The sequence below is a fragment of the Triticum aestivum genome, chromosome 3A (genome assembly GCF_018294505.1).
Source record: "Triticum aestivum cultivar Chinese Spring chromosome 3A, IWGSC CS RefSeq v2.1, whole genome shotgun sequence".
Lineage (NCBI taxonomy): Eukaryota > Viridiplantae > Streptophyta > Magnoliopsida > Poales > Poaceae > Triticum > Triticum aestivum.
The window spans coordinates 705,919,648-705,933,089 of NC_057800.1; the positions used below are offsets into that span (position 1 = coordinate 705,919,648).

Below are 13,442 nucleotides of genomic sequence, written 5' to 3' on the forward strand. Positions count from 1 at the left end.
CACGGGTAGCAGAGGGACAAAACTGATTGCAGAGCCAGAGCCATCCTTCACAGTGCCTCCTGCGTGTCTAGAGTATACACAGGTAGCAGAGAGACAAAACTGGTTGCAGACCCAAAATCGTCCTTCACAATGCCTCCTGCGTGTCTAGAGCATACACAGGTAGCATAGGGACAAAACTGATTGCAGACCCAGAGCCGTCCTTCACAGTGCCTCTTGCGTGTCTAGAGTATACACGAGTAGCAGAGGGACAAAACTAATTGCAGACCCAAAGCGCTCCTTCACAGTGCAGTAAGCATGTAACTGTTGTGTTAAAAATACCTGTGTTTATATAGGCAGAAGAACCATTTCGTGCAAACGAGCTGTGATGACCTAGACGGGACATTCATTTTCTAAGGTATGGCCATGCTAGTTAAACCCTGAAATAAATTGGTTTATCAAGTATAGGACTTGAACCCAGTTTCTGAACCTTCTTTCCCACCACAACTCCTTAGGCAACAGCATTAGCATCAGCAACAAAAAAGCGAAAATTGACAGAATTTCAGAGCCAACAACGCATAGGATCAAGCAGCTCAAAACTAGCAGAACCAAAGCCACCACCAAACCGGAGGCGAAAGCCATCCCATCTCATGTACAAAAGGAAGTTTTTACATTTGAAGAACATTGTAAGGCAAGCAAGGCAAAATGTGACGTATCAGTAATTCAGTCAGAACATGGGTCATTAGATAAGTGCCAAGTATAGGAATTGAAAGGTTCGATCACAATGAACCTGTAATAAACCTTGGAATTGCATAGTCATGCAGTTTCTGAAACTTTTTGGAACCACAACTCCGTAGGCAACAGCATCAGCATGAAGATAGAGAAAAGAGAATCGACAGAATTTCACAGGCAACAACGCGGAAGATCGAGCAGCCAACTATAAGCAGAACCAAGCCACCGGATACCGGTGGCAAAAGCCATGCCATCTCATGTAAAAAGAAAGCTTTTACATTTGAACAATCCTCTTCTGAACAGCAGCAGTACATGGCAAACCCTGCCAAGCATATGCATGTGCTAGAGAAGGGCCTGCCACCGCTGTGGCTTTGACCACTACAAGCACAGCTGCTTGCCCATTCTTTGCCTTGCTTACTTGCCTTATACCCATCCATATTTACATCCCACTGACAAGTATAACAAACGACAGCGTGTTTGAGGCAAGGGGGGTGCTGCCTTGTGCTTCACCACCCGCCCGGCCAGCTGTAGTAAACCGGAAAAGAAGAAAACCGAGAGGCGCCTTGTCCTCTATCTTGGAAAATCTCTATTTTGAATCGTCTGGTTAGCCGCGGGTTCTCTTCTGTCATAGTAGGCTCCAAAGCAGGGTATATATGAGGGGTACCAGGACCCATTGACAGGAGAGCCTCCGGCTAGCATTAGCTGCATAGTGTAGGTCAATGGGACAAGATAGTTAGTGAAAGCGAGGACATGATTCTTCAGAGAAAAAAAATGCTACACGAGGTAGGCATGCAAAAAGCGAAAGACTGCTTGATCGACCGGAAAATATACTCTAGGCTAGGTGGGAGAGTGGCATCTTAACGGAATTATCAATAGCTGGATACAAATACCCATCCATAGCTATCCAAGAAAAATACCCATTAATAAACTACTCCCTCCGTCTGGAATTACGTGACGCTGAAATGAATGTATCTAGACGTATTTGGTCTAGATACATCCATTTAAGCGTCAAGTAATTCCGGACGGAGGTAATACTGAAGAAACGAACCATAAATGGCATCTTTGCTGTAGGTAATACTGATGTAAAGCCATAATCCAGAAATGAATTGTTCAATTTGACTGTTATCTTTGCTGTAGGTTATCATGAAACAGTTGAAATCATCTCAACAAACATCTTGGAACTCAAATTACCTGACAGAGGTATAAATACTGACAAGGTACCAATTGACAGAGCTATAAATAAATGAATGCGCAGGAAATAAATCAACAGAAAGAAAGCCTTGGAAAAAAATTGATCCAACTTATCAGTTGGGCACTAAGATCAATATTGATAAGGTACAAACCAAATGAAGTGGGTTTATTGTATTATCCACAGGAGCAGAAAATATGACTAGAACAACTAAAACTTGGATGAAGCGTCAAAATCCTCCTCCGAGTATGTATGGGCCAAATAGTTACCCCTTTGGACAATGCATTACTTCCTTTGCATGTATTACAATGAGTCTTTTGGAAATAACAATCACTGACAATTATGGGAGAATAAAAAGGGGAAAAGAACTCACATGAATGCGGTGCAGGGGCCAAAGACATTCCAGCAGAAGGACCGGCTCCTGTTGCACGCTCACTTGGAGGGTGTGCATGACTAAAAGAAACAGTGGGCAAAGGCGGCTCGGGAAGAACTGGAGGGGACGGAACGGGAGATCTACCGTGCATATTAGGATCACGTGGAGGATGATGAACAGAAGAAGGTGATAATGGATGAGGTGGTGAAGCAGCAGGATGAGTAGAACGGTGATCATTGGCTACTGGCTCGGCAGCTGGCGTCACAGGAACCCTGTTCTTTGCCTTGTATGGACACCCAGATGGAGGTGGAGCAACATATCTGGGTCTATGTATCGGGATAGGAGCAGGAGCCAAATGCCTGTTGCTTTCATGACCATGGTGATGGTGATGATGGCCGTGATGACCATGATGTTGCATTGGTGCTTGACTAGGTGCATCAGAACTGCCCCTGCTATGTAAAGAACGATTAAGATAGGAGGAAAGGCTTATCTGCTTTACTCTGCCAAATACGGTGTGGTTCAGACCAAGGTTCCCTTTAGATGAATTAGTAATTGTTTGGGCCAACTGCTTCATCCTTGGTACAGATGGCTGGTGATTCCCAACAACACGAACAATGTAGGTCTCAACAATAGTTGGAGGAAGAATTGTTGATCCTTGCAAATTTCCCAATTTGAAATAAAGATTCTGCAATGAACAATATCACAATCAATTAAGGAAGAAAAGGCAGGGCAATGTAAGCTACCGCACACCAACTTTTTGCACAATAAAATTTCTGATATATATTGAAGTCCCAGGCTCCCAGCCCTATTTTTTTCCAGATTGTGTCTAGTAGAGTGGGACAAAAGTATGGAAGAAATGCATTCGAAGATTAGAGAACGAGATAGCTTGTGTTAAGATCAGAAACATAGACTTGCTAGCAAGTGTTTTTTAGAACACTATATGGTACAAAACTAAGCATAACAACCAGTTTTCAATCCACGTGATGCTTGCTAAATACATGGAATGATAACTATAACACACAACCCTATAAGTTCTACTGCATGAAAGCACTCTCATACTCATAGGGCTGCATTTGCACGCATGCCCTGCAAAGTAATATGTGCAAAAGACACCGATGTCTTACAGAAATCAAAAACAGAATGCAAGATATCACACATCTAAAAGTTTGCATGTGTGGACTGTATTACATACAGTTGTAAATGCAAGAACTACATAAAGAAACAAACAAATACCCAAATCCTTCAGACATATAAATAAATCGATGATTGTGATGGACAAAGAAGGAACAGGTCAACAGGACCAGAATGAATCACTAACCTCATTAGAATTGAGTAGTAGGCCTTTCTTCATTTGATCCTTTAATTCATCAGTTCTGTCTTGCACTTTGTAGATTGGGAAATTCAGAGTAAAATTAAAAGTTGCATGGAGTGTTTCAGGAGGAAAGGCGTGCTGCGGAGGAATTATTGTTATTCCTCCAGGGAATTTAAGCACTTCAAAGGATGATGAATTCCCAAACAGGGACTTGGTCAAGTGGAGTGTTGACTGCCGCACAACCAAGGACATAAAAGATGACCTAATAATGCTCAACCCCATTGATGATATAGTCAAGTTCTTTGGATAAGGCACAATGCTGAAGATGACATTTGTCCAGTTCGATCCAGCTAATGGGTGTAGTAAATCCACAGCCACCTGTGTTTGCATTCAAGCATCAGTCAACACTTGTGGTAGAACGTATCAATAAAGTGAAATAAAAGATGTGGTGGGGCATACAATGGAGTTAGGGACGCCGACTTCCGCATAGATGTCCAATACGAGCTTGGACATGTTTCCCCTGAGCTCGGAAACATTCTTCTGCAGCCTAAAACTTGCCACTATATCATCTGGAAAAGAAACAGTTTCATTAGACACATGATATATTCATACATCAATACATCTAGTACTCTTACCCAATAAAACAAAGAACAGTGATCACCGCATGTGCTTAAACTAAACTGGAACCATGATCGCACCTAAATTGGCAAGGATTCATTGGAGGTCAAAGTTCTTGCTTTAGACCACTGGAAAGGATTCATATATCGGTTGGGAGTAGATCGCACCTAAAATTCATGGACAGTCATATATTGTTTGGGATTATGTCACACCTAAAATTGATGAACAGTAATCAATTACTGCTCAATTCTTCATCACAACTGTTGCAATAACACGGAACAGGAGGTGACAGCAACTCCATCACTTTAGCAGCTCAAGTAGCTTTCACCACCGATAATTCTACAGCCAGATGAAAAATTAACTATGCCGACTAACAAGGGTACAAAGATGATGCCGGACTACCACGCAAAATCAAAACCAAATACTACATCACTGGCATCGAACCGAACCGGTCAAAGCTTTTGGGGACGCCGGGACGGCAGCCATCCATACTGACTGTAGCAAATTCAGTGTGGACGTTTCTCAGCCTACTCAATTTCCAATTTCCAAAAGCAGCACCGACAGATGCCTAAGCAGCGCGGATCAAGCAACGAGCCGTATGCGACCAAAATTAGCAGGTGAGAAGACTAACAAGTCACGCCAGCAGACCGCTTTCCCCGCAGCCGACGGATTCGAAAACTCCACCGACAGCGGCCGCGGGCAAGGTCCGTACAGCCAGATCCAGAGCCGCGCGGGGCGGTACGGACCAGGCCCGGACCGGTGGCAGCGGAAACCGAGGCGAGATCTGGCAATGCCGGTGGATCCGGAGGGGAGATCCCGCACTGACTGACCTGTGATGGCGAAGGGATCCGTCGCGGCGGGCGGGCCCCTCCCGGCGCGGCCCGCGAAGGGCGGCAGCCAGAAGAGCGCGGACAGCAGCACGGCCGCGCCCAGCACGAGCGCCGCCACGCATTGCAGGCGCACCGCCCCTCCGTACCCGCATCGCCTGCTACCTTCGGCGCCGCCTCCGCCGGCGCCCCCGTCGGGCGGGCGCTGGCGCTGGTCCCCGGCCTCCTTCCCCATGCGCCCGAGCCGCGATCTCACGCATCCCCGCCGGCCGCCGCCGCCGCCGGCCTCGCCGAGGAGAGGAGGGACATTGCCTGCCTGCCGGGTGCCTCAGTGGGTGGGCTGCTGCTAGGTGGTGGTGGCGGTCCGGGTCCCCTGCTCCGCGGCCGCCGTCGGTGGCTTGCTTAAGGAGGAGGCGATGCGGTGCGGTGGGCGAGGAAGGTGGGAGAAAGTGAGAGGTAAACCGCAGCGAGGCGAGGTGAATCGGATCGGAGGGGAGAGCACGGGCCGCGCTGCTGGTGGGACGGGACGGGGGAGGGGAGCGGCGGTTGGGGAGGGGGGCGAGCGACTTTACTCGCGTCGCTGGTGGACGAGCGAACCTCCAGCTGGTACAGTAGGAGTAGCACTGCTCGGTTAGCTTAGTGGGGCAAAGAGGGGGATCGGATCGGATTATCGTTCGCTTTGAGCCGGCGTGAGTGCGGGCTAATTGTGTTTTGCTCGCGCTTTTGGTGCTTTTCTTCCGTGGTGGTTTTTGCCCCCGAGAGTAGGTCTGCTTTTCTTTCTTTTTTGAGGGTAAAAGTACGTTTTGTTTCTTCTGCGTTTCCTTTCCGCTACAAGTAAATGACCCGGAGGAGTTTGCCGCTTATAAGGGCCGATCTTGTCTACACCAAGGAAGGTTGATAAGTGCATTAGCTATCCATCCATTAATTTTGTGACCAAGTCTTGGAGCCTACTTCGCACTCAAGACTTTACTCGCTGGTGGACGAGTGGACGGTACTACTCTCTAGTGTGATGTTGCTTACCTTAGTGTGGCCCAACTAGTGGGCAAATGGGTGATCGGACCGGATTATCATTTGCTTCGTGTGGGCATTAGTGCGGGCTAATTGTTTGCTCTTTTGGTGTTTTTCTTCTGCGGTGGGTTTGCCCCCTAGGTTTTTGGTTGGTCTTGTTTTGTTTCTTCTGCCTGATATGGGTTTTTGGTTGCGCATGATTTGGAAATTTGAATTCCGGACGGGGCAAAGGTTAGGGTAGACTATGAAGGAGGATCTCGTGTGGTCGCTGGATTTGTGGTCACTTAGAGTTGTGAGGGGGTGGATGAGATGTTAGGTGGTGTGTGAATGTCGACTTAGCATGCATGCCACTGTTCTTACATTCCATGGTAGCACTACAATATTTGGACCAAGAAGCAGTGCGCCTTTGGTCTGGCCTGCGAAAAACTTCTTGATTTGTTGTAGGTTTTTTCTTAACGTGACACAAATCACAGAATGTAGAAATCGGGTGGAGGAGCAGCGAAGGAGAAGGATTAGGGTTTGGACGGTTTACCGTTGGTGGAAAAAGTATCGACAATGGGCAGAGGGAAGAAGACGTAGTTCTAAAAAAGAACCAAGATCCAATATAAAGGTTCATCGGAAGTGCAATACGTTTTTACAAAGTGATATTCATCTCAACCCCTTTTCAATATCCGCACGTATCCAGGGGTGTGGCCTGCCCTCGGTGGTCTGAACTCTTTAAGGATGCACATATCCAGCACATTTGCTCCTCCAGGTCTGACCACCTACCACTCTTGTTAACATTCAGTGAACGCATGGAATACAGGAAAAAGAACAGCAACTTTCGGTATGAAGCCATGTGGGAGAGGGAAAATTCCTTGTTTGAGATGGTGGACAGCACATGGAGCAGGTCTGCAACTGCTAGTTCACTGGAGGAAATGAAAGAGAAGTTGGGCTCGATACAACAAGCGCTGCAAAGTTGGGCTAAGAAAGAATTTGGATCCATTGTTAAGAAAACAATGCAGTTGCGCAAGAAACTCGAGAGCCTATGGGAAGGACCTCCCACAGCTGGTAGGCAGTACGAAATAAACAGAGTAGCGAGGGAACTTGATGAAGTTTTGTTGAGAGAGGAAATTATGTGGAGACAAAGATCTAGAACAACCTAGCTGAAAGAGCGCGATAAAAACACTAAATATTTTCAGCGGAAGGCAACCTGGAGAAGGAAAAAGAATACCATTACAAGGTTGAAAGATGGTAATGGCCAGTGGGTTGAAGATAAGGATGGGATCCAGCAGATGACCACACGCTTTTTCAAGGACCTGTATACTAAAGATGATAAGGTGGCACCACAGGAATTAATCAACATGATGCAGGCGAGAGTTAATGAGGATATGAATAACATGCTGACAAAGGATTTCACAGAAAAGGAAATCAGTGACGCCTTATTTCAAATCGGCCCATTGAAAGCACCAGGGCCCGATGGGTTTCCAGCCAGCTTCTATCAGAGGAATTGGGACATTTTAAAAGAAGATGTGGTAGGGGCGGTAAAGAAGTTCTTTGTAGATGGGATCATGCCCGAAGGAATTAACGATACTACTATTGTCCTCATTTCGAAAGGCAGCAACTCCGAGAGCTTGAAGGACTTCCGTCCGATCAGTTTATGCAACGTCATATATAAGGTAGTGGCGAAGTGTCTAGTAAACCGACTAAGGCCATTCCTGGATGAAATCATCTCCGAGACGCAGAGTGTGTTTGTCCCTGGGAGATTGCTAACGGACAATGCCTACATTGCGTTTGAATGCTTCCATAAAATTCAGCATAGCAAGAATGCACGAGATACTCATTGTGCATACAAGCTAGACCTGGTGAAAGCATATGACAGAGTGGACTGGGGTTTCCTTGAAAACACTCTGCGCAAATCGGGATTTAATAAAAAATGGACGAACTGGGTGATGAAGTGTGTTTGCTCGGTGAGATATGCTGTCTGGTGCAACGGTGAGCTACTGGAAACTTTTAGTCCGTCGAGAGGGCTGCGTCAAGGAGATCCTCTTAGCCCATATCTATTCCTCTTTGTCGCGGATGGTCTTACTAGTATCCTGAATAAGGAGATATCCAATGGTAACATCACACCCATTAAGGTGGCAAGAGGGAGCCCAGGTATTTCGAATCTCCTCTTTGCCGATGACAGCCTTTTGTTCTTTAAAGCATCCGCGGAGGAAGCCAATGTCGTTCAGAAAGCACTTGCTTTGTTTCAAAATTGCTCGGCTCAGCTTCTCAGCCCAAGTAAGTGTTCAATACTTTTCAGTGAGCGATGCCCGAACACAACCTAAGAACGGATCAAGGAGACCCTGGGTGTGGTGTCGGCCACGTTTGAGAGCAAGTACTTGGGACTCCCTACTCCAGAGGGGGAAATGAAGGATGATAACTTTCAACCCATTATGGATAGGTTTGGCAAGCGATGCAATGATTGGTCGGAAAGGTATATGTCTCATGAAGCGAAGGAGGCACTTGTGAAATCCGTAGCTCAAGCTTTACCCACCCATGTGATGAGTGTTTTCAAGATGTCTGTAGGCATCTGTGAGAAATATGAGAAGCTTATCAGAAAAATTTGGTGGGGCGAAGATGGAGAACACCGCAAAGTCCATTGGATGGCTTGGGATAAAATGGTAAAACCCAAGAGAGCAGGTGGGATTGGATTCAGAGATATGCAAGGTTTCAACCAAGCACTTCTAGCTAGACAAGCATGGAGATTGATCCAGAACCCGGATAGCCTATGTGCTCGAGTCCTTAAATCCAAATATTTTCCGCATGGTAAGCTCCTTGACACAGTCTTTGCATCGGATGCATCACCTGCATGGAGAGGGATTGAATTTGGGCTGGAACTTTTGAAGAAAGGCCTCATATGGCGTGTGGGTAATGGAAGAAGTATTCAAATCACAAGAGATAATTGGATCCCCAGGAAGGAAGGACTCAAAGTGGCGAACTTTACCTCCAGAACTCGGTTGAGATGGGTCAACCAACTATTAGCGCAAGGGGAAAATAATTGGAACACAAAACTTATATATCAGATTTTCAATCATTTTGATGCAGATGATATTTGCAAAATCAAATTGCCGACCAATCCGATGGAGGATCATCTTGCGTGGAATTATGAGAAATCTGGAGTGTTCTCTGTGCGGAGTGCGTATAGACTGGCCATGGACGGACCAGGGCGAGACCTAGCTACATCTACATCTGCAGGTAACAGTAACAACCGTAGCATATGGGGTCTTAACTAGAAGGCTTCAGTGCCGGAAAAGGTTAAAATATTTGGTTGGAGGGTTGCGACCAATACCCTGGCCACCAAGAAGAATAAATTCAAACGAACTTTGGAGGTGGATACTACGTGTAGCATATGTGGAAATGCAGAGGAAGAGGAGTTCCACAGTGTGATAGAATGCACCAAAAGCAAGGCTTTAAGATTTGCAATGAGAGAGGTTTGGGACCTCCCGGATGAGGCGACATTCAGAAACACTGGCAGAGATTGGCGACAGATCATCCTGGACACATGCAATGCAGACATGCGGGATAAAATCCTTTTACTGATATGGAGAGCATGGTTCCTACGGGACAACTGCGTGCATGGGGATGGGAAAGAATCCATCTCGAGATCTGCATCCTTCCTAACAAGATATGAAGAGGAAATACGGAACTATCTTGTCGCCATAGATAGCGAGAGGGGGAAAGAGCCAGTGAGAAGCAAGAACATACGTAATGTGAGGCAGGAAAATGATGCAGGCAACCATTGGTATGCTCCTCCAGCGGGATATGCAAAACTAAATACGGACACAGCATACAACCCTGACTCGGGACTGAGCTATGCCGGAGCTGTGGCTAGAGACCACAAGGGAATCCCCATTGTCTCCCTTGGGCAGAATACTGGGACCTGCATGGACGTAATGGAGGCTGAAGCATGTGCTATTAGAAAAGGCCTGATAGGCCTGTCCGCTCTGTTTAATGGCCATATAATCATCGAAACTAATTGCAGTACACTAGCTAAAGAGTTGTCCCCGCAAGCCACAAAATGATCACACTGTTTTCCGATTATCAGAGATATACGTGAGTGCTTGGGGCACTTTGTATCCTGGCAAGTCAACTAGATCAGTAGGGAAAGGAACAAGCTCGCGCACAACCTGGTGATGGAAGCAAAAGATCATGGGGACTTCAAGATGATTGGAGCTGTACCAAGTAGGGTATAGGAGGTTTGGTTGTATGACCGTAATCATTCTCCTGTATAATTTGGGGGCTCGTCATTCTCAAAAAAAAATCCGCACGCCGCTCTTTCACTTTGGAGTACTCTCGGCGGATCTCCGTCTTCTCATGTTTGCACCTTTGCATGTACACTAGTGTTGCCCCTACACCCCCCCCATAACAAATACAATTTCCTACTTTCAGGCATGGACCATATGATTTTTGGAGAAGATGTGTTTCCATATATCTCCCATTCGTATTTCAAATCAAATTGCATCGATCTAACCCCATTGTTTATCTTCGGTGCTCTCTAGCTCGTGAGCCTTGACCCCAACGTGTTTGCTTAGCTTGCATTACTATCGTGATAACACATTTAGAGGCTACAAGGAGACCATCTAAGAGGAGTGTGTCTTTTATAAGGGCCAATCATCATTACACCAAGAAAGGTTGGTGAGTGCATTACCTATCCAGCGGTTAATTTTGTGACCAAGTCCTGGAGCTTGCTTTGCACCGGATCCTTAAATTTCATTTCTACAAAGAGGTTTGGCTACACATGTGTGCTTTGCTCCATTCTTTGGGCTAGCCCTACCCTTTACACTAAACACCGATTTGATGAGTTGGTGGGAGGGTTCGTTCGGGAGCCTGTATGAAAAGGCAAATACATGCTCAACATTACAACCTCATACATCATCTGAAATTTGTGGAAGGAGCAAAATGCTCTAATCTTTGACGACATCACCTCCCGACCCTCACAGTTTTAGATGGTCTTCAAGATTGAAAATGACATGTTATGCATGTTTGCACTGACAACATAGCCTAGTGCCATCTTTCTTCTTTATAGCGTATGTTTTATTTTTGGATCCCTGCTAGGTTGTAAATCTTATACCTGCATTAATTAAATCCAATTTGAAATCAATATACCATCTAATAAAATAGAAAATGTCAACATCATGATGCTTCAATCCAAATGGTTTTTGCATCCAAGGGAAAAACACACATGTGTTGTTGCATTTTTCTCAACTTCGCCACACACTCGTAGGATATATTTCTCATCTTCAAAAGCCCACACTCATCAAAGTACATCATGTTCAGGGATTCCAAGATAGACGACCCCGAGCCTTTATGTCATCGGTCATTGGTGAAAAAGTGCCAAAAAAGCATGTTGGCGAGGAAGAGGGGAGAAAGTGAGAGGTAAACCGCAGTGAGGCGAGGTCAATCGGAGGGGAGAGCACGAGCGAGGAGCGGCGGTTGGGGAGGGGGAGAGCGACTTTACTCGCTTCGCTGGTGGACGAGTGTACCTCCAGCTAGTACAGTAGGAGCAGTACTTCTGGGTTAGGTTAGTGGGGTGTGACTAGTGGGCAAATGGGGGGCGATCGAATCGGAATATGGGATTATCATTTTCTTTGAGCCGGCGTTAGTGTGGGATAATTGTGTTTTGCGCTTTTGGTGCTTGTCTTCTGTGGTGGGCTTTGTCCCCTAGGTCTTTTGGATGGTTCCGTTTTGTTTTGTTTCTTCCGTGTTTCTGCTGCGGATGGTTTGGAGGATTTGAATCTGGGAGGAGGCAAAGGTCTAGAGGAGGATGATGGCTCTCGTGTGGTCGCTGGAGTTGTGTTCACTGTTGTGAGGGTTGTGGGAGAGATGTTAGGTGTCGTGTGGCTGTCGACTTGACCTGCATGCCATTGTTCTTACATTCCATGGTAGCACCACAGTACTTGGACAAGTGTAAGCAATTCGGTTCGTTCTAGCCCGCGAATAACGACTCGATTTGTCGCACAATTTTCTAACCGTGCGACAAGTCTCAGTCTCGCTCTCTCGCTACGGGCTACTCTTGGGGGTTCTCCTTCTCCTGGTGTTTGTTTCCTCCTTACGAAAACCGGTTTGTTTCTTCCTACTATGCTTCATATGACTTTTGAACATGGTGTGTTCCCATATGCCTCCAATTCTTATTTCGAAACGGATTGACTGACTCAACCACATTGTTTTGTCTTCAGTGCTCTCTGGCTCGGGAGCCTCGACTCCCACCGTGTTTGTTTGGTTGTGTGTACCGTCTTGGTAACATAGTTAGAGGCCACAAGTAGACACCCCGGAGGAGTGTGCCTTTTATAAAGGCAGATCATGTTTACACGAGGGAATGTTGGTAAGTGCATTAACTATCCATCCATTAATTTGTTAACCAAGTCTTGGAGCCTACTTCGCACTTGAGACATAATTTTCCTTCTACAAAGAGATTTGGCTACACATGTGTGCTCTGCTACATTGTCCGGGCTTTCCCTAGCCTTTACACTTGCCACTAATTTGTCGAGCTGATGGGAGAGAGTGTGTTCACAGCCTGTACGAAATGACAGACATGCTCAATGCTATAGCCACATATATTGTCTGAAATTTGTGGAAGCGGCGAAATGCTCAAATCTTCTGCGACAACACCTCCCCGCCCTCGTAGTTGAAGATAGCCTCCAAGATAGAAATGACAAGACATGCCCGTTTGCATTGACAAAATAGCCTATTCTTGTCTTTCTTCTTTGTAGTCTTTGTTTTCTTTTGCGGAATTTTCTTGGTTGCAAATCTTATGCCCACGATAATTAAATCTAATTTGAAATCAATAAACTATCCAAGAAATTAGAAACTCCCAACAACGCGGTGGCTGCTTCGCACTTGGATCTCGTGTGGTCACACTACTGGAAACAGATAATTTGCCATCAGTCAGATCTTTGCTGTCTGCTAGCGGATGACAAAGAAGGTCTTTGGAGTCTGCTTTAAAAAACGGACGGCAAAGAACGGGCTGACGATAAAGACTGTATTTGCCATCAGCCAAATCTTTGTCTTCTGCTGGCAGACGGCAAAGAGGTAGGCAGGGCCCAGTGGAGGTCCAAACACTGATGGCCCACCAACCCCACCTCATTGTCATCCGCCAGCGGATGGCAAAGATTTAACTATGTAACGGCCGTTCTCTCGCCTCCCCTCTCTATGTTTTCTCTCTCCCAAGACCCCAATGCGCGCCGCCAGTCAAAACGGCCCTGACCCCCACCGCGCCTCCGACCGCACACCGCCGCCCCGTACCCCGCTGCCGCCCCCAACTGCCCCCGTCCCCGACCACACGCCACCCCGGCCCGCCGCCCGTTGCCACCGCCGCTCCTACACGCCACCCTGGCCCGCTGCTCCCCCCCGAACGCCCCGCCGCGCCGGAACACCGCCACGGCC

At 46.7% G+C, this 13,442-nt stretch overlaps 1 protein-coding gene across 1 annotated transcript; it reads right to left on the reverse strand.

Moving 5' to 3' along the window:
* Positions 1-903: 903 nt before the first annotated feature.
* On the reverse strand, positions 904-5,580 carry LOC123063373 (uncharacterized). Its single transcript, XM_044487138.1, has 5 exons — positions 5,031-5,580; positions 4,042-4,151; positions 3,589-3,960; positions 2,271-2,955; positions 904-1,410 (listed from the first exon to the last, which is right to left on the reverse strand). Exons 1-5 carry the CDS (start codon positions 5,260-5,262, stop codon positions 1,334-1,336), a joined length of 1,476 nt encoding a protein of 491 aa, XP_044343073.1. The 5' UTR covers positions 5,263-5,580; the 3' UTR covers positions 904-1,333.
* Positions 5,581-13,442: the final 7,862 nt, after the last annotated feature.

Coding starts and splice junctions, on each gene's coding strand:
- LOC123063373 (XM_044487138.1), bottom strand. CDS start 5,262: ATGGGGAAGGAGGCCGGGGACCAGCGCCAGCGCCCGCCCGACGGGGGC. Junction 4,152..5,030: donor GGATCCCTTCGCCATCACAG/GTCAGTCAGTGC, acceptor TTTCTTTTCCAG/ATGATATAGTGGCAAGTTTT. Junction 3,961..4,041: donor TCGGCGTCCCTAACTCCATT/GTATGCCCCACC, acceptor ATGCAAACACAG/GTGGCTGTGGATTTACTACA.